A 25958-nucleotide genomic window follows, 5' to 3' on the forward strand; every position below is an offset into this window, starting at 1 on the left:
TGAAGTCCAGCCCGGGGTCGTCACATGTGGTTGCCACTCCTTCGTCGAATCCGCCTGTCGCGCCGTTCTCGACCCCGCCGCCTCTGCTCACTCTAGCCCGGCCTCAGCTCACGCTAAGCCGCGGCTTCCACTCACGCTAGGCCGCCGTGTTTTTCGTTGTGAAAGCGAATCTACTTTGTTTGGTCTTCCAAAAGAGGACACGACTAGAAATCAGTGGTTAAGTTGTATTTACAACACTGTTCCAGAACAGTTTAACCCAAATATCCAGATGTGTGCAGTACATTTTATGGAGGACTGTTTACTGATCCTGGTAGAGTAGACTGCAATGCCGGCTGTTCTGACTCACAGTCTGTAAGTACGTTTTCATTTAAAGGATTTGCCACTGATGATTCAAACGCTAGTTTTGGGCAGTGTAGAGTAGCACTTGTTGTTTGTCATTTCTCCAATCACAAATGCAGACAGGGTTTTATGTTTACGCGGCGCGATGCAACGAAACGCGTAAAAAGACAGTATAAGTCATTATAATCAGTAATTATGTCCCCACTGGATGCAACAAATGCCTCCTTTGTATTTAAACCGCATAAAAACATTTCATTACACCAAATACGTTTTAGCAACGTCATATGACCCCTTTAACACTTAAAAGGTGAAAACATCTAAGTAATTTTATCTTGATTCAAGGATATTTCGATATTTTAACTGAAAATATGACCCAAAAAAAGTATAAAAAGCTATAATTAATTTTAGAAAACCACTGGCAAAAGCTTTTCATATATTGAATAGATTAAAGTAATTGTTTGTATGATTTTACTGACCAGGCCCAGACTTTTCTTGCATTGTCTGCACTCATATTTACCTGTTTGTGGTATCTAACCTCTGCAATTCGGTGTAATAAATTTAAATATCAACAAATACCCAATGAGCAACTATAAAGAATGAGTTTCACCTGATAAATTCACCTCACAACACAAAAACCTGTCAGATTTGAATGCATGTGAGTCTGCACGCATGCATAAGAGTCTGTGTGTTTTTGTGTAGGACAAGGATGCCTACAGAGAGGAGCCTCAGACATCCCATTTCGAACATTGTGATGGGGCCACTGGAGAGACAGATGTACACTCCCACAGCATGAATCTGAGGCTCAACAAACAAACAATGGCCGATTCCTCCCCACCTGCAGGCTTTTTAGAAGTGCTCGGGTCCAAAAGCAGGCTGACCAGACACACAGAGCAGATAAACGAAGCACGGGCCAAACTAATGAAAATGATTTAAGTTTAATGTCCCATAAACAGGGGCCACAGCTTGACTCCATTAGTTCCACTTGAGTGACATCTATAAAATACTGTGACATGACAGACAGCACAGTGTCAGGGGTCACACTGACAAGAAATGGGTCTGGAAGGTCACAGTGTTGCCTCTTCCTGTGTGGCAAAGCTCACACTTAAACACTCATGCACACTAAAGCTCTTTGAATCGCAAAAAGCAGTTTACTACGATATCCAAGACTGCAAATCTCTTTTGGTGTCTACGTCAAAGTAGATAAACAAGAAAATAAGCCCAGCAGCCTTTGAAACAGTCCTACAGTACGACATTCTGCTAAAAGTGTTGGTAAAGTCATTACAACGGAGCATAGTGGCAGACAGCCAGTTCAAAGGGAATTTTCCCTCTCTAAAGTTCTCCCGTGGCTTTAACCAAGAGCAGACCGCAGGAATCCGCCACGGTGCAGTCGAGCGGGAGCACTTTGAAAGAGGATATCACACACACATCTACTCCCGCTCCATCGCTGCACCTCCGGAAAAAAAAAATTACACCTCCTGTCTCTTTAACAAAACAAAGGCCCATATGGAGAAGTTTAGCTAGGAAGCCAGACCCCAACTTCAGTCTCAGACACAGAGTGAGGCGCAAGAGTGTTCCATTAACCATAGAATATTCCATATGGACTTAGGGTTCCACCTACACTGTTTAAAGCTGCACTACAGAGGTTAAAATGGACAAAAATCCATTATAGAGGAGTACGCCTACAATAATAATTAATTTTTTGAGATGTCAGGTCAGATTTTGTGGGAAATTTCAGTTTAACGCTGTTCCCCTTGCACGTTTACATCATTTATGTGGGAAAAAGAAAAAAACTACTTCACAAGTAACTTGTGAAATAAGTCAATTTTACATTTACAGCTCTAAAGTTTCACAGTGCACATTTAAAGTTAACATGAAATGCAAGCAGTGCTGTTATTGTTAACAAAAACTATTAAAAGTTATTTTTGGTATTTGAAATAAAGCTAAGATAAAATATATATATATAAATATTTAATGAAAAACTTAAACTTAATTAGTCAAAAAAATATTTCGAAATGTTGACTTTGCAAGTAACTGGAAAGTACTAAAATGACTAAAACTGAAATAAAAATAAACTTTAAATAGAAATATTTTTTAAAACTAGTAAAAATGACTTAAGCAAATAACAAAATGACTAAAACTTCATCTAAAATGAATATGAAAACTGAAAATATAAATAAGATGTATTTCGTGATTGACTGATGTATTACGGATTAAAAAAGAACATTTAACGAAAAAAAGAATATTGGCCAAGATTACAACTTGCAAAATGATTGGATCGTTAAAAGCCAGAATGGAGCCAGGTGGTTGGAGGAGAAGTTTTGGTGTGAGCCAAAAAGAGGTGGAGCCTACATTTCGATGAAGATTATGCACACAAACATTTTTGGAACGGATTAAGAAAGTAAACTGCATTCATGTTGACTTTACACACCCACTTTGTAAGCTTCCCAAAATTTTTTTTTAAAGAGATTTAAATTCTGTCATCATTTACTTCTCCTGAAGTGTGTAATTAATGACAGAATTTAAATTTTTCTGGTGAACTATCCTTTAAGTCTTCCTGAAATCTGATATATACATATTCAGTCATGATGCTTCTTTGTAGCTACTTTGAATAAAGAAAATCATTATCTTCAGTCTGAAGGCTGCGTGACCAAAGCAATAGTCTAGATTGAGACCATCAAGAAAGCGAGTAGCCAAACTCTCCAGGCACCACTGGAGAAACTGGCCGCAGCCAGCTCCACAATGCAATTTCCTTTCGCAAACGAGGGAAAAATGTCAGGCAGCTGTTTCCAGCCGCACAGAGCTGAGAAGAAGCGGAGTCAGAATCAGCCAGACAAAGGAAAAAGAGCAAAACGATGCATGAGGCACATGCGCTTGGTTAGGCCCGAACTGAGCGTTTCATTAGGGGGCCGCATGAAGTTGTCTGATGTAACCCAGGGGTCTCATCTCCTGATCCATCTCCACGCACAACCCGCCATCCTGTGTGCTAAGCTTCTGGTAAAGCCACCACTGCACGGTTATTACAGCGCTGGCACGGCCTACACCTATGACATCATTATGTGCTACCCGTCTGAGAGCGTGTGTCTGAGGGAGGGGAGATGGTACAAGCAGACACAACCTCACACTGAGCTAAATGTGCACCACAAGCAGTAGCACACAGGAAATCAAAGGCGGAAGTGAGTGGAGGAGAATTACGTCACTGATTGTATGATGTATGCTGTTAGGAAAGTTATAAACACAAAAGAGAGGCTGTGACTGTCAGAATATCCTTTTTCCTATTTGTTTTTTTAAAATAAATGACTGCTGGGGAATTTTTTTTTTTTTTCAGGCTGCATTGATACCTCTATGATGGAGGAAACACTTTCAACCTGTGTGACTTAACTACCATAGCGTGAAGTCGAAGGCCTCTTTTCCTGAGCGGAGAGCTCTCTACCAGACACACACTTTGATGTTCCTTTATCTGTCGAGCGGGACAGAGAGAGCCCAGCACATGCTGTCGTCCGATAACCACAATGAAACACAAATGTGACTCAAAATGTTATGCTTTCCCACAAAGTAAAAACAGTGAGAGGAAATCTGGCCGAAGTTAAAGAAGACTGCCGGCAAGGCTCTAAAACTGACCTCGGACCCACCCTGGGATGGTCAGTCTTTCCATCATCGGTCCAGTATGGAGAAAATGAGGCCACTTTGTTGTTAAACTACAACTATTTGATCAATAAATCAAAAAATTCTAAATAAATTCTGTAAAAGAGTGCCCTAGTAACCACCCAGAACTCCTTACAACTGACTAGCAATACCCTCATCACAGTTTTAATATGTACATTATAAACTTCACAGCATATCCTAACTGAGTCTATTAGTACATTAATTAAGAATAAAATCAATTTAGTATCTATCAATCTACAGACAATCAACAGACTAAAAAAAACTACAAAGACTGTTTAACAGATTCCGGTGGGCAATGTTTCCAAATGTTACGATGTTATGATTCAGTTACTGTATTACATAAACACGCCTGATTGCCTCATAATGTCAGATTCACAATGACAGATGAGTGTGTAAGCGTGTGTTAACACAAATGTCTGCGAAAAACCCACACCAGTCGCTGGATGGAGAGAGAGAGAGAAGGAGGCGGATCTTTCACCATCTCTCGCTCGTAGGAGTTTTGGGGGAATTCAGAAAATGCTGCGCTCTATGAAGAGATGAATCACATTACACCCCTCACTAAATTACGCTCTTTGCCTGTATGCCAATTTACCAAACAAAACTTTTGGGATGTAAAGTGAATTTTGTGCCTGTGTGCCCGTTTCACCACCATGCGAAATTTCACATCATTTATCAGCGCTTGTGAAGCTTCAGAGACAAAAGGACTGAGGAGAAGAGAAGCGTGCGAGTAACAAGATGGGGGTGGCAGTGAAACATTTGGGAAAGTCATCAAGCTTCTGACATACGGAACATATCAAAGAAATGTCAACACGTTCCTTTAGCTCAACTATGCGATGTAGTGATCTGTTGATCACTGTGAAGTTTGAGATGCGAAACACTACCGTTAGGAACACGGGAGAAAAACAATAATAGTTATTTTAAATGAAGGAAACTATGAACTATGAAAATGATAAGTGAAAACAAACATGACATTAAGTAAATATTTTAAACGCTTAAGTAAAAGTTTTCAATATATTTATAAAGTAAAAATACACTATAGGCTATACTGTATAGCCTATTTTGACCGCATACTCACCAAAACAATGGCAAATCTTTCCTCTAGCTCTGTTGGGTCAGGCATGGGAACTTTCAAGGGCATGATATGATGCTTCATCTCAGATTGCCCGTCCACGCTCTCAATATTCCCCATATTTTACTTTTATAACGTCGTCCAGATGCAGGATTCAGCTGCGCTGTGTCTAATTCACTCTTTGCCTCCCGGCGCCCTTTATAAATCCAATGTAGCCTACATCCAATACGATCACATTCCACTTTTGTTTGGTTTTGTTTAAAAAACAAAAGTTCAAAAAGATAAAGTTATCCGTTTCAGAACCGATTCCTAAAAAATGATGAGATATCTAATGTCTTAGATTTAAATCATCTAAGTGAATAAAAAGTATGTCCTCTTAAAAAGTATTGTATTGCCCATGTCTGGACAATCCATGTCAAGCAGCCAGTTCTCTTGTTTCTTCTTTTTCTGTTGTTTCTCTTCTCTTGTTTATGCTGTGGATTTTTGTTTATGATGTATTTTCGGTGATCCCGATTAGTGCTCATCTGTTAACTCGCTGCGTCCACAATGAAAGCCATCGACATGCGACTGATCCCACCCTCCATCAAGTCTACAAACTGCACATCGCTAGCGTGAAGTTGAATGACTGGGGTTTTCTGTCGCCATCTCCTGGCGGAACGCTGGAACTACAGCATTACTAATTGGGAATCCCATTAGCCCCGGCTGTGGCATTTTAATGACTTTATTCGTGACTGTTTGGCTTTAGCTGAGCCTACTACTATTTTCTCTCGGAACAGTGAATATCACAGTTGTTTATTATTCTTAATATAATTGGCTAATTCATTATGAATAAAGAAACTGAATAATTTAAATATGTACCGAAGGCATGTTGAATCTCAACATCAAAAAAATAAAACAAATCTGTGTTTAAAGTGCAAATGGCATATTTATTAAAACTGCAATACAGGCTCTGGTTAATAGGGTGCAGAAGCACTACATTTCTCTACGCATGTGTCTTTCTCAGGAGGAACTAATTCTGTACTTCAAGACACAAGTCGAGCATTTTTGTAACATTTTTGAGCACTTACATTTTAAATATTCATGCTGCGTTTTGGTTCAAACATACATACATAAAATATATATTTTAAATCTTTGGGAAAAGATTGACACGTTTTTGATATGTGTAAAATTAATAGTCTAGTCACAAACATGAGGCTAAAATATGTGAACCAAAGATATAAAGAAATGTTCAGATAATAACTAAACACTTATTAGATTTCAAAGAGGAAACAATAAAAAAAGGATTGCTTCTTCATCGACTTCCTTTTTAAAAAAATAAAAAATCAGAATACTAATATTTTGCAATTTGGTTAATTTGAAATGCATGATGTGGAAATGCTGGAATGAAATGCAATAAACACTGAAAAATCACAGCTGAACAGAAGCTTCAACTTCTCATTGCTGCATTTTCAATGACCCATAAAGTGCAGGAGGTCAAAAAGCTACAAATTAAATACTTAAAAATGTAACATTTCTCCAACTGTTGCTGTGTTGACTCAAGGTGGCGCCCTCATAGCCTTCTTGTGCTAGCATCATTTGTTTAAGATGGAAATCAAGCAGGCTATATTTTGGGTGAAAGCTAGTTGCACAGCAATTCCATGATGCAATCTTAGTCTTGACACCCTGCTCTAGGATCCTCTGCTAGTGTCAGGATAACATCTGTGAAATCGGCCTCCACTTTAAACGATTGCAAATAAAGTCAACATTGGAAGGCCAGTCAGTCAGTTGGTCTCATGTGACAAGTCATACCTGAAATTATACAAATAAGAACATACGTAAGCAAACACTGTGTAATCTCAGAGTAATCTACAGTGAACAACAGTACAGCACATACCACTGTGATACTCCTGCCTTGAGATCCAGCTGACTCAAGTCTATCTGAAGCTGAAACAGAATGCAGATAGAAATTTAGTAATGTAAAGATGGTCTGTAATGTCTGTGGTCTTGTTATCTGACTCGTCACATGATGAATACCTTGCCAAGAAGCTCTTTTTCACGACTCATGAAGGAAACGCTGTTCTTCACAGACACTTCAAGATGTTTCTGCTTAGCTTCTTCATGTGACATGTCAAAATCAAATCTGTAGGAGCGAGTGAAAGATGGTGAACATTCGGCTCTCTGTGTCATCAGATGTGATTTGATGAATGCTCCTACTAACCTCTCATTGAACTCAGGTTTGAGGCTTTTCTTCTTAACACTGGTCTTCCTTTTGGTGATCCGGTTGTTGTCTGGAAGTAGAATAAATGAGATGTACGTGTCTGGAGGATCCTTGGAGTAGGACGGCAAGTTCCTGTGCAAGAATAGAGAATTACGAAAGAAAAAAAAACTGAGGACCATAGCTAGTAATAAGGCTCTTTTTCAGCCTTACAGATGCATTTTTGTATTTTTTATGATTGTTAAATTATTTGATAATTATATATACTGTATATACACATACTATATATATTCTCTCACACACACACGTCTGGTCAGCTATCCTTGTGGGGACTCTCCATAGGCATAATGCTTTTTCTACTGTACAGACCGTATATTCTATTGCCCTACACCAACCCTACCCCTAAAGCTACCCCTCACAGGAAACTTTGTGCATTTTTAGAATCTCAAAAATCTTCAATCTGTGTGATTTATTAGCTTGTTTACCCGTGGGGACCTCAGTTTAGGTCCCCACCGCGACATGAGTCCCTCATGAGTCTGTGTGTATTCAGGTTTAAGTCCCCACCAGAACAGAAAAACAGACACACACACACACACACACACGCGCGTCTGGTCAGCTATCCTTGTGGGGACTCTCCATAGGCGTAATGGTTTTTCTACTGTACAGACCGTATATTCTATTGCCCTACACCAACCCTACCCCTAAAGCTACCCCTCACAGGAAACTTTGTGCATTTTTAGAATCTCAAAAATCTTCAATCTGTGTGATTTATTAGCTTGTTTACCCGTGGGGACCTCAGTTTAGGTCCCCACCGCGACATGAGTCCCTCATGAGTCTGTGTGTATTCAGGTTTAAGTCCCCACCAGAACAGAAACACGAGTCCCCATGAGTCTGTGTGTAGTCAGGTTTAAGTCCCCACCAGGATATATAAACCAGTAAACACACACACATACATATACTGTTATATTAAAGATACATTCATTTTTGGTTTCAAGCAAATATAACTTAATAGTTATTTAATATTTTATTAAACATAAAATGTATACATTTAACTATATACTAAGAATATTTACTATATTATATTATAGAATATTTACATTTTTGTTCATAATTTGTTTTATTATTTATACATATACAGTGCCTTGCGAAAGTATTCATACCCCTTCATTTATTTCATGTTTTGTTATGTTGCTGCCTTATGTTAAATTGCTTTAAATTACTTTTCCCCCCACATCATTCTACACTCTATACACCATAATGGTAAAGCAAAAACAGGCTTTTAACATCTTTGCAAATTAAAAATAAATAAATAAATGATTCCATTGCATAAGTATTCATAGTATCAAGTATATCTGGGACAGTTGAAATTTAGCTCAGGAGCATTCATATTGCTTGTAGATGTTACTACACTTTGAGTGAAGTTAACCTGTGGGAAATTCAATTAAATGGGTATGATCTGGAAAGGCACACACATCTTAATAAAAGGTCAAACAGCTGAAAATGCATATCAGAGCAAAAACCAAGCCCTGAGGTCAAAAGAACTGCCTGTAGAGCTCAGAAACAGGTTTGTTCAAGCCACATATCTGGGGAAGAGTTCAGAAAAAAATTCTGCTTCATTGAAGGTTCACAGAATCATGTAGCCTTCATTATCCATAATGGAAGACGTCTGAAACAAATATAACTCTTCCTACAGCTGGCCTCCTGGCCAAACCGAGCAACTGATGGAGAAGGGCTTTGGTTAGAGTGGTGACCAAGAAGCTGATGGTCACTCTAGTTGAGCTCCATGATCATATGTGGAGACAGGAGAAATCTACAGAAGGACAAACATCACTGCAACACTCCACCGATCTGGGCTTTATGTCGGTGTGGCCAGACTCAATCTTCTCCTCAGTGACTACACATGAAAACACACTTGGAATTTGAAAAAAGCACATAACGGACCCTTAGACTGTGAAAAACAAGATCTGGTCTGATGAAACTCAATTCCAAGCATCATGTTTGAAGGAAACCAGCTCTTCTCATCATCTGCAGAGTACCATCCCAAAAGTAAAGTGTGCTGGTAACAGCCTCATGCTTTGGGGCTGTTTTTCAGCGGCAGGGATTGAGGGACTCGTCAGTGTAGAAGAAAAGCTCAATGCACCAAAATATTGAGATAGCCTTAATGAAAACCCAGTCCAGAGCATTCAGAACCTCAGACTGGGCAGAAGGTTCACCTTCCAACAGGACAATGACCCTAAACACAGCAAGAGTGGCTTATAGACAACTCTGTGAATGTCCTTGTGTGGCCCAGCCAAAGCCTGGGATTGAACCCAATCAAATATTTCTGGAGAAACCTGAAAATGTGTGTCTGCCCGCATCCAACCTGACAGAGCCTGAGAGGTGAAGAGGCGAGGAGAAGAATGGCAGACAATTGCTAAATGCTGATGTGCAAAGCTTGTCGCATCATACCCAAAAAGACTTGAGGCTATTAAGGTGCTTTAGCTAAGTAATGAGATAAGGGTTTGTATACTTATGCAATGTACTTATTTCATTTTTTAATTTTTTTTAAATAAATTTACAAAGTTGTGACAGTTCTGTTTTTGCTTTGCCATTACGGTGTATGGAGTGTAGATTGATGTGGCAAAAAAATAATTTAAAGCAGTTTAACATAAGGCTGCAACATAAAACGTGAAATAATACTTTCGCAAGGCACTGTATATCCAAGATATAGTAATTATATTCTATTATATAGTAACTGAAAGTGTCCAATAATTGGTTGATAACCAAAATAAAGTGAGTAGTTTTTAATGGTCACCTTTAGTAGCATTATTCATTGATCGGTCTTCTTTTTACTTCTATGACACCTACCTGCAGGCATAGACGGTAATGACCAGTCGGTTCTCCTCAGATGAATAGGCAACAGAGAGCTTCACCTGGGCCTTCCCGGTTGAACTGGCATCCTCACCTCTGTATTTACATCCATCCACACAAATAAACCAACACACATGTCAATGTCAGTTACTGATTGGTTCTGCCTATGAACACTAACACACTGTTACAAATGAAATACAGCTCCTCTTGAGCTCACCCTTGGACGGGCACACTTCGGAGTCGGAGCTCACAATTGGCTGCAGCAGCTGCGTCTCCAGTGGATATGACATGACTTGAATCCTCTGCATTGCTACATTGAGCCAACTTGCTGTCTAGGAGCTTTTCAACAGACAAGATGTTTTTGTTTTATTTATACTACCAATAAAAATGTATGTCTTTGAAAGAAGCATTTTATGCTCACCAAGGCTGCATTTATTTGATCAAAAATGCTGTAAAAACAGTAATATTCTGAAATATTATTACAATTTAAAATGACTGTTTTCTATTTGAATATACTGCAAAGTGCAATTTATTCCTGTGACGACAAAGCAGAATTTTCAGCAGCTCTGATTGCAGTCTTCAGTGTTACATTATTCTTTAGAAATCATAAAAAAAAACTGATCTCATGTTCAACAAACATTTCTCATTGTTAGCAATGTTGAAAACAGTTGTTCCACTTTTGTGGAAACCATGACAGATTTTTTTCATGATTCTTTGATGAGTGCAAAGTTTAAAAGAGCAGCATTATGTGGAATCATTATAAATGTCTTTACTGTCACATTTGATCAATTTAATGCATCCTTGCTGAAGAAAAGCATTAATTACTTAACATTAACAGTATTGTAGCAATTGTGTTTAATTCCATGTTGAAAACAATACACTACATGACCAAAAGTATGTGCATGTTGGAACACGGCTGTCTGTATTAATAGACTTCATTCTGGCTGAATGTAAACATGTCCTGCTGTTCAGCACATGTTGAATATGTGTGTGGTTTCTTACCTTCAGTTCTGCTCTCAGCAGAATCTGACTTTCAGGCATGGCTCCATCCAGACTGAGCCAGCGGTCCAGCACCAGATCCTTCTCATCCAGCAGCTCCCTCGCAGGAAGCACAAGAGAGCCCAGAGCCTGACCCCAGCTGTGAGAGAGCTACAAACACACACCACATTCATTTAAATACACTCCAGTGCAGAAAACATTATGTAAATATCGTCCTTCTGACATAAATTCACTCCTTAAAATCAACATTTACTGTAAAAGTTTCTCACTTTGACTATAAGTGTGTCTTCTGTTGGATTATGAATCAGGAAATGAAAAGCTTCATCCCACTGTGGAGAAGTCGAGCGACTGACAACCTTGCGGGGGAGACATGATTCCTTTGTGAGTCTTCAATCAGTACATCAGTATAAATTTGTCAGGATTTGAGGATCTTACTTTGGTTCGGTAGGATATATTTTTGAGGGACAATTCTGCTCCTGCTTTCGGCTCTTTCCCGCTCTTTTTTAACTGGAAACAACAGTACATTTTCAGTGCTAACTTATTCAGTTCACTGAAGCAAAGTCGATGCTAAATACAAGCTACTGCAAATTAAGCTGTGAAGAAATAATTCAAATATTTGAATGAAAATAAAATGAAACTCACAGGCAGACCATGTGCTCTCTCAACATACACAAAAAGCAGTGCAGCAGAAGGAACCGTTTTATTCAGGTAAGACTGACGATAGTTGTAATGTAGGATCTGAATGTAAAAATCACAAAATCAGTTGATATTATTGAATTCGGATGAACAATTAAAGCATATATAATAAAAGCACATTACCTGTTCAAGTCTGGTGGGATCTGAAACTTTAGGCACCCATTCCAACACAAGATGAAGTCGTCCAGACTTCACATCATTCAGAGTATACCACTGCAGCAGGACACAGGCATAAATAGGTGTAAACAAGCATACAACCAGATATAGAAAGTATAAAAAGAAAAAAAAAAAAATTGTAAAAACAGAGGCTACCTGATCAGTAAACTGAGCACTGATGAGGTCCCTGAGACTCACTTTAACCCTGCAACCAGATAATAAATCAATGCAGGAACAATACTGACATTCATCAACAAAACTAAAGAACTGATTCTCGATTCACTATCCAAAACTTTGTAACACAATCTTAACTGCCACTTTGAAACGAATCAGTGATCACTAGCATGTTCTTAACACAAATGTACAGTACAATTTAATTGTACATTCGATACCCTTAAAGCTATCCATCCTCAGACTGTAACTCACTACTTCTTATACATTAAAATATATATTAGGCCTGAGCAAAACAGAAATACAAATATGTATCTTTTAAAGAAATATTTTGACAATCAATCAAGTCAGCCTATATCATGAAGGGATATATTTTATGTGCTATGAGTTCAATAACATCACACAGGCTCTATTATATTTGATAGGTGTTTTTTAAAACCATTTAAATAATAAAGTCTCATAACCATGGCACTGTCACACAAATTATAAAGTAAACGCTATTAGCTAGTGGCAACAGTTCTTCTTTTGAGTTTGCTGTTCATTATCATTAAATAATCCTTAAAAATGTATCATGGTTTCCATAAAAATATTAAGCAGCACATCTGTTTGCAACATTGATAATAAGAAGAAATGCTACTTGAGCATCATATTAACATTAGAATGATTTCTGTGACACTGAAGACTAGATTCGTGGCTGCTTAAAATTCATCACACAGGAATAACTTACATTTTAAAATATATTAAAATAATGAAAAAAATTTAATCATAAAATTCAAAATATTACTGTTTTATTGAAGTTGTAATCAAATAAATACAGCCTTGGTGAGCATGAGAATTATTTCACCAACACTAAAAAAATGTACCAACCCCAAACTTTTAAACATAAGTGTAGGAGATTTTTAGCTTGATTTTTCATTATTACTTAAGAATTAGTAAGCTACTATAATAAAACTTCAGCATCAAATTCTGAAAGTAGACGAGGAAGGTTGCCACCTCACCTGCCAAGGAAGTCGTCCTGATCAATGTCTTTATCATAAAGGTCAAACTCCACCTCCTGACCTGGCAGCTGGGTCAAGATCACCTACAATACAAGCAGACAGGTATGCATAACTTGCAATGGGGACGTTTATTTTCCAGAGTCGAAAAGGAATGTTTGAATGAAGTGACTCTTAAAGCAGAAATCAGCTAGACGGAAGATGGAATCCTTGTGCCATATCCCTCCATGCTACACATGAAATAAATTAGCATGCATACCTCATAAAGTTCATTCCAGATGGGGTTGAGGTTCTCTTTGATGACCTGACTCTTGAATGCCAGTCCTCCCACTCGGATCTTCACATACGGGTCGCTCTTCCCCTTCACCATCCCGCCCATTAAATTGTCCTTAGCAATGAGACTCTGGGCTTCTACCAGGTGGATCCGCAGAACACCCTATATTGAACATGGGATAATTACATAGAATGATAACTTCAATCTTATATTTTTGTTTTTACTGCTGTCAAACTATTAATCGCGATTAATCGCATCCAAAATAAACGTTTTTGTTTACATAATATATATGTGTGTGTATTGTGTATATTTATTATTTATATATAAATCCACACACATGCATGTATATATTTCAGAAAAATATGTTATGTTTGTATATTAAATATATTATTATATAATATAAATGATATAAATATAAATATTTTCAAAATATATACTGTATCTGTGTGTATTTATATATACATAATAAATACGCACAGTACACACACATACTGTATATTATGTAAACAAAGTATTTTATTTTGGATGCGATTCATCGTTTGACAGCACTAATGTTTTTCAAAAGACATCAAGATCTACACTTCTTTACAGGCTCACCTCAGATGCAAAATTGCTGTCTGGACTAGTGTGCTCGGGACGTTTTGAAGTGGGAGTCACTTTTGATACCCCTGAAGACACTTCTGATTCAATATCTCCATCTCGGGGTAATGGAGTCACGGGTGTGGTAAGGATGGCTTCTTCATTCAGCCACAACACCTGAAACGTACAACTCCTACATTACGCGTCCTCAAGTTTTTAATAACCAAAATCAATCTATCTTATCTTACCCTCAGCATAGCTGTGATGTAGATACGGCTGGCCGGTCCGGACTTTTCTAGCTGAAACCACTGATCCATGCTGAGCTCAGCACTGGAGAGCAGACGGGACAAGGGGATAGACAAACTTCCCAGAGTCAAAGCCCTGTCATCATCCTTCACCTGGGACAGATGGAAGCAATTACAGTGAAGACATGTGGTTTACATGTATTTATACACAATTAAATGAGCACGTGAAAGGATACTATTGCAGTTACATCATGAAAAGGGGTAAATTAATAACACTCTAGATTTAATATTTTGCAATCAGAGATTATACTGTACCTGGATGTCGATATCTTGTTTGCGTGGGTCCTGAATAAAAAATGTAAAGGCATCCTCCCATACTGGATTGTTAGTCCCATACACCATCTGGATTTTTAATTAATGAGAAAAAAAATATATATATGAAAGAGTGACTCCAAAAGGTATAAACATGCCATAAACTTTACCCATATTGTATAACAATGACACCATACCCTGCTCTCTTTGGTGGTATCCTGGACAGATATCTGCACGATGGGGCTGGGGTCCTTATTACCTTTCTTAAACTGAATAGAAACACATCCTACTGAATAACATCAACATTTTAAGCACTCTTCGAACAAAACAGTAAATGCTGGAAGAAGGGCAACAGTGGTGCAGAGTACAAACTTACAGGTAGATCTTGTGCCCGGTCCAGATAAACAGTCAAAATAGCAGCAGAAGGAGGATCTGCTGTCTTACCATATATCGTAATGTTATTATTCCTCTCCAGCACCTATATTTGATACAAGGGTTCAGTCTGGAAATTAAAGGAGAATATCAAGAAATACACAGTTTTTATAGTTTGTCATGTAAGAGCTTACTTCGTTTAGGCGCTCTGCAGAGGGCAGCAGAGAGAGCCATTCTAGCTTGAGATGAACCTGACCTGATGGTGCGTCCTTTAAAGTGTACCACTAAAACCACAGTATAATATACTATTATAAACAATACAGAATACATAACTGAGAAACAGGGTGGTGAAAAAAATATGTTTGCCACTGATTTAAAAGACATAATACAGAACAATAATAGAAAAGGTTTTTGGTGTAAGAAATCAACAAAAGAAAATAGAAAATCAACTACAAATTTTAAATATACATATATATATATATATATATATATATATATATATATATATATACAGAGAGTTTGAATAGTAAAGAGACCCCCTCTTTGCTAAGGTTAGATTCATATATTTAATAAAATTCAATTAATACATTACAATTAATAAAATTAAGAAGAATGTAAGAATTTCGCTCTGAAACATGATAATTGCTATTTATCAGCATGCTTAATTTTAGACAATAATCCAAGAATTTCGTTACAAACAGTAAACAATTAGGCCTACTAGAGAAATTTTATGTCGGAGCGGGATCTGAGCGGGAATTGGTTCACGGTGAGCATGAGCGGAATATTAACGGAGCGCTTGCTTGTGCGGTTAGAGCGACTGAGCGGAGTGCACGTCCATAGAGCGGAAGACGTACACACCGCTCCGCTTCGCTCACATGCTCTGTTTCTCACCATCTTGGAGTCCTTCAGGTGTTTTTTAGCAAACTCCATGCGGGCTTTCATGTGTCTTGCACTGAGGAGAGGCTTCCGTCGGGCCACTCTGCCATAAAGCCCCGACTGGTGGAGGGGTGCAGTGATGGTTGACTTTCTACAACTTTCTCCCATCTCCCGACTGCATCTCTGGAGCTCAGCCACAGTGATCTTTGGGTTCTTCTGTACCTCTCTCACCAATGCTCTTCTCCCCCGATAGCTCAGTTAGGCCGGACGGCCAGCTCTAGGAAGGGTTCTGGTCATCCCAAACGTGTGTGTGTGTGTGTATATATATATATATACACACACACACACACACACATTTATATATGTGAGTGTGTGTATGTATAAACAAGAATTAGTCCACAAGATGTACCTCATCCAAAAGAACTGCTTTCTTTACAATACCTAAATCCAGCTTCATTCTAAAAAAAAGATGATTCACAGAAAATAGAGAAAGACAAAAATAAAAAAGCTTTTTTTATATTAATAAATATTTATTTATATTTTGAATATATTTCTTTAACTCAACTTAACTATATACTGTATATATTTATTTATTTATTATTATATTTGTATAATTATTCATTATTATACTATGATATTACTATATTATTAATGAATTAATACCTCCCCAGAAAGTCATCCTGGTCAGGGTCTTTATCAAACAGCTCCAGCTCCAGCTCCTGACCAGGTACTTCATGAACAATGACCTAACAATCACACAAACACACACAGTCACACAGAAATGCACATAAAATGTGACAAATGGCATTAAGCACATTGAATGCTTCAAAACATCTTGAAGATCTGGAATACAGAATCTTGCAATTATCAGATGTTTCTCTGAGCTTGTGCTTGTGCTCTAAGCTCATCTGATCTCAGCACATGATAGTCACATACTGCACTATCACACTCTGTTTTTTCTTGCTGTTGCCAGCAGTTACAAGAGTCACAACACAGTAAACACCTACATAGTGTTAGAAGCTCAAAAAAACCACAGCTTCCCCTTCCTCAGAACTGTGACACTTTTTTTCAGCAACCACACTGATCACATGCTACCCAAACACATCTCTCTCTGACCTCGTACATCTCCCTCCATTGAGGATTAAGGTTGTTGTCCACGTGGTGGGAGGTGAAGGTCTGCGTGCCCACCCGTAGCACTGCATACGGGTCAGACTTCCCAGATATCACACCTTTCATGTAGTTATCCTTGGCAGCAAGGTTTTCTGCCTCCAGCAAGTGGATACGCACTATACCCTGTGGGAAAACACAAAACAAGGGTAAGCAGAGTGCAAGAGGCGTGCCTTAAAGGAATCAATCACACAAAAATAACATTTGCTGAATATTTACTTATTACTTCACATGCTCATAAATGGATTCTCTGCGGTCAAACAGCTGATAAAAACATCACAATAATCCACATGACTCCAGTCCATCATTGAATGTCTTGTGAAGTGAAAAGCTGTGTTTGTAAGAAACAAATCCATAATTAAGATGTTTTAACTTTAAACTGTTGCGAGAAAACAATATTACGCAGGTATTTTAGCTTGAATTTAAAAACGTCTTAAGGATGAAGGTTTTTGCTTCACAAGACGTTAATTGATGGACTAGTCATGTTGATTACTTGTGGATTATGGTGTTGTTTTTATCAGCTGTTTAAACTCTCTTTCTGACAGCACCCATTCACTGCAGAGGATCCATTGGTGAGCAAGTGATGTAATGCTAAATTTCTCCAAATCTGTTCTGATGAAGAAACAAACTCATCTACTCATCTCTCATTTTGGATGATCTGAGGATTTGTTTCAGCAATTTTCATTTCTGGTTGAACTATTCCTTTAATTTACATATGTAATTATGTAAATGAGAAATTCAACATTATGAAGCAGCTACACGGGACAAGCATGCATGATGAAACTATGGAGTATTAAAGTACATTGGATAGATCTTGAATAGTTCAAATAAAAGGTTAACATAGTTAAATACTCCATAAAGGCACAGTGAAGTGTTACCCGTGGGAGAGGGGAACGCAGCTGTGCTACGTGCAGATTGGCCACCAAAGGCACAGTGAGACGATTGGGGAGAACCAGGAAAGAGGCGATTGCATCCATTATCATAGTGTCCGACATGGCACTGAAAATGAATGCAAGGGGTTCGTACAGAGAAAATGGGACACAGAAGCACAAACAAAATACATTTAAACTATTTTAAAGCATGGCTTCTGAGTGATTACAATGAGTTAAGCTATGATAAATATGAATGACTGCATGTTTCCCTGCTTTATTTGAATAGAGGGAAGCTCAGCAGACTTTGAATAATCAGACCAGTGCTCTACTGATTATTAATGAATGAAGCATATGAGAAGAGAGAGTTACAGTATAAAAAATTCCAGTGGAGTTGTGGTATATCTAAATCATAAAACCAAAAGAGAAAAATGATACAAAACATATTCACTCACTTCAAACCAGGTATGTCTAACAAATTGGTCAACCCAGTCCAGTTGATGTCGAGTTTCTAAGATGAAGAGAAGCATAAACAAAGACTGTGTAATAAAAGAGGGGGTTATTACAAAGTAATACAGTAATTAAGATGGAAATGGTGTACTAACAGGTCTGCGAATGAAGAACATGGTGATGGCTCCAACGAGAGGAACATCTCCAATTAGAGGTTCCAAGATCACCCTCAATTTTCCATGGAGCTATAGAATAGGAGATACTGGTTTCAGTCAATAAGTCTTTTATCTATTCTCTTTAATGTGTCACGTTGACCTCCTCCTTACCTGAATGCCTTTCACTCCAGCTTTACAGAAGTACTTCTTCACCTCAACATTAATCTCCACATCTCCAGCATAACTGCAACACAGCCAAAAGGATTTAAATACGGCTATAAGCCAAGGGCTCTCAACCTTTTTTGGTCAGCAACCAATTTTTTTGGCCTTAAATGTCTTGCAACCCCCCAAGTAACAGAATTAAGACATACACTTTAAGATCACACTGACAAAAAAAGAAAAAAACATTTAAATATAAATAAAATCTAATACAATAGTCTGTTTTTGTAAATATAATCCAAAATACTATATAAGAATATACTATGAACAAGACACAACCACAACTCCAAGGTAAAGAACCTGTTTGCCAAGAAAGAGACCAATAACACTACCTGATATAAAGATCCAGTATCACCTGACGTTTATCATGCTCAGTGTAGGCCTTCACCCCAACTACCTTCATAGCCTGTTAAAAAAGTCTTAGTCAGTAGCCAACATTTTCAAGAAATAGCTCTGATAAGCAGGAACTGAGAATCAAATTCAAATATGAGAAACATATGCAAAGAACTTTTATCAGAGTTAGATTTGTATACCCTGTCGCCCAGGTCAACTTTGGTGAAGCTGAGAGTTTGCAGATGAGCGCTGGCGGCACGGATTGAAGGGGCAATAGTCTCCACCAGCAGCTTCTCCAGATACTGTCCAATAAATGGCCAGGCCTGCTGCAATATCTGTGAGCCGGGATAGTTATGAACAATAAGAAATGGTAGAAACTCATGAAGATGATGATATCAAGTCAATGAAGAGATTTTTGCTTCCGAGTATATAATATAAATATTTTATTGGATATAACATACTCTTTGAGATACACAAACATTAGAGCATTATGTTTTGAAATGAATGCATGCAAAAGGAGTCTAATTTGTCAGTCAAACCTCAGACAGAAATCACAAGCACTAAGGTTAAAAACTCCTGAGAGATACTCTAAAACTCCTTTTTAGATTGAGCATTAATAAAAAATACTGATTGATTTTCTGTACACTGATGCAACAACTTAAATCCGTGCTGTTTAGTTTAACACCAAAATCATGATTAAATACAATTACAAAACCTGCATCATAACATATTCATTTACTGGGTGTTTGCAAATGTCATCAGAAAGAGCAGTGTGTGTAGTGAGCTTTGAAGCATATCCCACAATCCACCCTCCCTATTCTCACTGTCTAAACACAAGTTTGTTTGAGTCAAACCTTTGAAGCCTGCATGCTAACAACAAGCCTTGTGTGCAAGAAAACTCATGAACAATCTGTGAAGTGTCTGGCCTGCTACTCTGAGAAGCTCTTATATGAGAATAGACTAATGAAATCTCAAAGCCAGTATTAAATTTTTGTGCTTTAAAAGGAGAAATAATGAAAGAATCTGGAAGATCATGTGGCAGTCAGTCTGAAGACTTTCACAAGGCAACATTCTTCCTGATAAGCTTTCAAAGTCTGTGTGGTTTGTGTGGCCATTTAAAAGTCTGTGAAATAAGCAAATTGTTCCTACAATGTAGTCTGTGGGTCCTTTATTCCAAAATAAGGTATATTACGCCAATGACAACTTAATAAACATTATGCAAAGACTGGAGTGCTGCCAAACCGTTCCAACGATTTATCTTCAGGGACTGAATTTGAAAACATACACGCTTGTGCCCTCAGGAGCACGAAGCAGAAACAATGAGAACAGCAGCTGCAGTCACGTGTGCATTTGTGTATTTGAATAAAGAGTTTAATACCTTGTTCATCCACTCAACCTTTTCCACGTCAGGAAAGTTCACCTATGGCAAACAAAGAGTACACTTTGACTTCCGATGTCAACACATATAACAGAATGGTTTTACATGCAGTATGCAAGGAGACCTCTTATATTGTACACTAAATAAACACTGTGAAGGTCAGAGCTGTTGTTAACAAAACACCAGCATTTTCCTGTGAAAACACCAGCTGTGCAGACACAGGAATACACAGTTTTGCCAGTTCTTGAAAATACTGTCATTCTTGCACAAGAATACTTGTAAATGTTTAACAAAATGTACTCCATTGAATAGTATGGCAATAGCAGACCGTAATAGTTGGAAGAAAGAATCATAAAATTATGACTAAAAACAAATATTCAGTGGCAAAGGAACCTTAATTAAAGGTCAGTTCTGATTTCAGTGTAGATGTTTAACTATAAATAAATAACTAAATAAAACATTACAATTTAATTAAATTACAAATGATAAAGTTAACAAATAACAAGGTAATTAAATTAAATGAAATATAACTTGACCCTCTACATAAACGATTCCCAACTATATATTTTAATCTAAGACACCAGACAAAGGTATATTTCTGCAGCAGTGCTCTTTAAAGTTTAAACACATAATTTGTAACAGGATGTGGGTAGGTTTATACAAAACACATCAGTTAAAAAAGCCACTATGTACATGTGAGGTACGTGAGGAAAGTGGCACAACGGTTTCTCTGACCACAGGTCATACTTTTCCAAACAATTTTCAACTTCTTCATGTTTTCCCATCACCCCCTCACCAAATTCTTGCTGCAAATGGTTCATTTTGCCATTTAGCTGCTGGTGACTCAGTCCCATGAGGTTGGATACTTCAATGTCCAAATATAGCAAGGGCTGGACTGACTTTGGAATGTAATGAAGTTAATGAGGGACGGGGGATGAAAGGAGGGAGGTAAGGAGAATATAAATATGAACTCTGTCAGGGAGTGTGCTGGATGCTTATGAAAGGGAGAAAACTGTCAACTTTGATTGGCAGAGTTGGCTGAAAGAAGCTCTCGCTATGACGATGAAGCAATACAGGGGTATGAACACGCATTCTGACTACAGATAATGTCGTAATATATTATAAATATAGTACCGAAACTATAGTTCCCCGTTAACAAAATGAAAGAAACCTTCTGTATGTAAAATCAATGATAGTGAAGCATCTCACTGGTTACAAAACAGATTTTTTTTTAAATTTAACTTACAGTCAGAATAACTACTTTATAGTTAATTTTTTTGTAATTACTGCTATGAACTGGAATACACATTAGCGCCTAATAAACACGTACCTGTATCTATTCTACTACTGCTAGAAAAACTGATATGGTGCCATCAACTATTTGAATATTACTAAATAAAAAGTAAGGACGGGTAGTCAGTTACTTGTAAAACTGAAATACTAGGCAGAACCAAAGAGTTGATATCTGAGCTACAGTCCCCATAAAATTCAATGGAAAAAGCAATTGGTTACCAGTCACAAATGTAATATTAGTATTTTTTTATTGGGATAGTGACTATCCCAATAAAGTGACTTAGTAGCAAGTATAGGTACTAGTTTGTAATGAACACGTTTCAGTGAACTTACATCTTCCTTGAATGCATACTAGTGAGTAGTAAAAAGTAGTTAGCTGAACTACAGATCACCAGAAACTACAATGGTAAATGCAATTTGTTACCAGTCACAAATGGAATATTTACTTGTTATTGGGATAGTAACTAGTAGCAGGTATGGGTACCGTTTTGTAATCAATGCACATTTCTCAGTAGTCAGAAGTGAATGGTTGATATCTAAACTACAGATATGAGTAAATTTCAATGGTAAATGCAATTGGTTACCAATTACAAATGGAATATTTACTTGTTAATGGGATAGTGACTAGCAATGTAACTAATAGTATTAGTGACTAACCTAATAGATAAGTCACTTTTGGAATAAGTACTAGCATGATGAAGGAAACGGGTCAATACTGGATTAATTTCTAGTAATTACAGAAACATAAGTACTGTAAGATAAAATAGATGTTATTTTAAAGGAATGTAGAACACTGAGTGTGTAATAGCGTGTGTACTTCTGATGCGTATGATGTGTAATTAATAGCTACTAACAGGTTGCACTGCAAGAGTAGGTGATTAAATATTTAAAATCATATCAGTAAATAACTACAACATGAAATCAAGCTGTCATTGCCACGAAAGCAGCTAAATATACACTTTTTACGCTCATTGTAAACAAAAATACCAGCGAAAAGCGCTAAGAAATCCTGCATGTCTATCTGCTCGAAGATTTCATGTGTTGATGGCTACGGTGCTGAACTGTTGGCTACTAGAATGATGCCATTTATGGTATAAAGTCCCTTACCCATGCCGGCAATTCCCGTTTACTTCTAAACACCCGTGTAGTGGTGACATCCTGCTCATTTTCTAAAAAATACATTGCGCTTTGCAGTCGCGCATTTTTTCCATCGCGACTATGTTTCCATCCCATATAAACCAGGAGACCGAGCAAAACTAAACTGATACTGAATCCGAAATATCCAGCCAGGTAGACCGGCAATAAGGCACCGACGCACTTTCCAAAGGACCAGAGAACAGACACGGCGTGTTTTCCAGCGGAATCGTGAGGCAGGGCCGAGTCCGCAGCCTACCAAGGCCGGGATTAAAGCCTTCTAGATGCATTGTGCCTTCCAACACTGGCTCCTGCAATACTTTAGTTAGATCTTAGAACTTTACACGGCACTAATAAAACCCAATAACTTCATACAAGAGAAAACAGCCAAAAGGACTTTTTATTTTTTAAACCAAAAGATTTATTGAAGACAAAAACTCGCTGAGCTGACAGGTTTGAGGAATGTCCAAAACAGTTCACATGGTCAAGACCAGGATGCTTCTGCAGAACCAGGTGATGGAAAACCAAATCCTCATTCAGAAGAAAGCAGGCCTCATAGATGGTGGATGAGTGGAGCTTCAGTTGGGCTTTCAGCAGACTCTTGCCGAGATTAAAGTGGAGGAGCACTCTCAGCTTCAGCAAACAGGGTCCAGTTTACTTTGACCTCTGCCTCATCTTTCTCCTTTTACGCTTCAGCCTAAAAAAATAATGGATTCAATCACTTCATGCCCATTCCAAAGGGAAAGAATGTAAGATGCCGTTTATATAGTTACAAATTTACCTGCGCATGCGCTTCTTTCGCCACTGCAAGAGGAGTAAAACCATTAATAAACTGGGGTTAACCAGTTAAAAACAAACATTGCAACTCGTTAAACATGCGCATTCGCAACTGGCGCTATTGGCTGTATTTTCACTACGTTACGCAGCATGGCCGTTCGGGCGGAATAGTTATAAGAAACCAAAGAGAAGCGATAAAGATTAACATTTATAATAAACCACTATCAACGTAAATAAGTCAATAATAAAAACGCAATACACAGCGACTGCAAGCTCAATCTGGTAACAATATTCCCTGCGACAAAGCGTATTAGCAGGGTAACCTAGCACACTAGGCCCGAGTATAACACTACATATCTCAGTTAGTGACTTTATTCCACATGGTTAAAAATAAACTTACAGTAAAATATTCAGTTAAGTAGCATCAATGTTATAGTGCAATTTACACTATATTAGCCACTAAGATGCTAGCAAGACTAGCCAAATAACGAGACACTCGATTTCACTTCTACATGAAAAATGTACTTACCTTCGCTCTCATGATGAGAAGATGGTTCTGTAAATAAACAAATAATGTTAGAGTTAACGATGGATGGTGTGTAAATGTCTTGGATTGCTCTGGATTGTATGAGCTGTTACCGCATTGTCCGCGGCCGCTATCCTCACCTCGTCAAGCGACAGCACCGACTCCAAGAGAACGCGCTGCGGGGCACGGCCTCTTATATACGCCTCGGTTCGGTGGCGTCATTTTCCAGCGACTACAAAAAGAAACGCGTGCTACACCCCTACACCTGTCAATAATTTTCCATTTTCATCCAATTTATACAGTGGTCAAGAATCTTGACAATGTGACTGATTTTTTGCAGTTATTTATGTGACGCTTAAGCAGTGTTTACGGTACAAGGTCTGAAATAAAAAGTACAATTAAATTAAAATGTTATTTTAATTATTTGAAATATAGGCCTATAATTAATTATACACGATTATTAGTTATGTATCAATTTATAATTAATAAAATGGTTTTATTTGGTTTCAGAACTTATGGGGTGTGTTTTACATTGCATGTGCAATAATTGTTTGTTGAACAAGTATAAGATCTGTAAAGCCTATTTGGATTTTACAAAATTATTTTTAAAATACAGTATCCTGAAAAGGTACGTTTCACTTTTTTTTTGCGGAGTTTACCAAAACCGTGTGGACCTACAATACATTGCCAGCAACACATTCAGTAAAGGCTTTTCAAGAAGTATTTGGCCACTTGGAACACTCCTAAAAAGTAGTGGTTCAACGGATCACAAATCTCACGGTTCGGATCACATTACGGTTTTTTACGGAAGTTCTAAGCGGCCATGCATTATTATTTTTTTTCGCTTCTTGTTTTCTCGTTATAACGACTTATTTTCTCGTGATCTCGACATAAAAAAGTTGTTCTCTAAGTTACAAAACTGCGCCAACAGGTGGCACTATTGACCTGAATATAACTGATGGGGTGTTGTAGGCTATACTGTATTTACTGTACGCGTTTGGGATAGAATATGAACCTTGTGATCGCTATAATTTGTACAGTATTGTTCATTAGGCTACTGACATTTAATTCATTCATAAATGTTAAATGCTTGAATCAATATGACTATTTTGTGTATTAAGTTCTTGCTAGATGCATGAGTTTCACCAACGCGTTCTGTGTCATAAAATAATAACTGCTTATTAAAACCAAGGTTGACGTCACTGTATTCTGTTTGCACCTATATCTTTATTTGTGCTTCTTTGAGGTACATTATTGTTAGTTAATAAGCGGGGATGTTCTGTTTATCTACAGTAGGACAGGCTTCAACGACGTAGGCTATTTGTAATGTGCCTCTTTTCCTTATTATTAATCTTTATTGTTAATCATTAAATGTATATTGATAAGAAATGTGATTTATATGTAAAATGTATAGGCTAATTTAATACAGTGAGGTGCTACAGTGTTGTTATATTTTGTGTTTTCTACATTTCTTTGTGGAAACCACACAAACACACACACAAATATACACACTTAAAGCAGACAAAGAGCACTTAATAACAATAAGACCACATTAAAGCATTTTTGAATGTTTTAATGAAGACTTTGTATTTGTTATTTTAAAGTAAAAACACAAATAAGATGTACTAAGTTATTGTGCAGATCTTAAACACTGGCAAGATATGAGACCTATAATACATTATAACTATGAGAAATATAATCCATTGTAACTTAAGTGGATGCAATGTGTTCATTGTGTGTTATAAATCATCATACGCTTAACCACAAATAAGTATTATAATACATTAAAACTGTTCTTACGATTATTTATAAGATGATGCAACATATTATAAGGTTTCTTATAATGCATTATTCATTCCTTATAATG

General features: G+C 37.5%; 1 protein-coding gene and 1 long non-coding RNA gene across 2 annotated transcripts; both read right to left on the reverse strand.

The window, feature by feature from the left end:
• Nucleotides 1-6372: 6372 nt before the first annotated feature.
• On the reverse strand, nt 6373-23324 carry LOC107591117 (extended synaptotagmin-1-like). Its single transcript, XM_016280159.1, has 32 exons — nt 23280-23324; nt 22762-23043; nt 20362-20403; nt 19184-19318; nt 18983-19056; nt 18603-18675; nt 18432-18521; nt 18282-18337; nt 17836-17956; nt 16907-17083; nt 16454-16536; nt 16200-16248; nt 15109-15198; nt 14919-15020; nt 14740-14811; nt 14546-14632; nt 14234-14383; nt 14004-14162; nt 13392-13568; nt 13136-13218; nt 12123-12171; nt 11934-12023; nt 11757-11852; nt 11550-11621; nt 11384-11470; nt 11118-11264; nt 10333-10454; nt 10113-10211; nt 7269-7400; nt 7085-7190; nt 6945-6994; nt 6373-6859 (listed from the first exon to the last, which is right to left on the reverse strand). Exons 1-32 carry the CDS (start codon nt 23322-23324, stop codon nt 6832-6834), a joined length of 3225 nt encoding a protein of 1074 aa, XP_016135645.1. The 3' UTR covers nt 6373-6831.
• Nucleotides 23325-23445: 121 nt separating this feature from the next.
• Nucleotides 23446-24287, reverse strand: LOC107591140 (uncharacterized). The gene is made up of 4 exons (XR_001609856.1): nt 24232-24287; nt 24095-24121; nt 23570-23592; nt 23446-23485 (listed from the first exon to the last, which is right to left on the reverse strand). It is a non-coding gene; the product is annotated as an uncharacterized lncRNA (long non-coding RNA).
• Nucleotides 24288-25958: the final 1671 nt, after the last annotated feature.

The sequence above is a fragment of the Sinocyclocheilus grahami genome, unplaced genomic scaffold (assembly GCF_001515645.1).
Source record: "Sinocyclocheilus grahami isolate Dianchi unplaced genomic scaffold, SAMN03320097.WGS_v1.1 scaffold137.1, whole genome shotgun sequence".
Classification (NCBI taxonomy): Eukaryota; Metazoa; Chordata; class Actinopteri; order Cypriniformes; family Cyprinidae; genus Sinocyclocheilus; species Sinocyclocheilus grahami.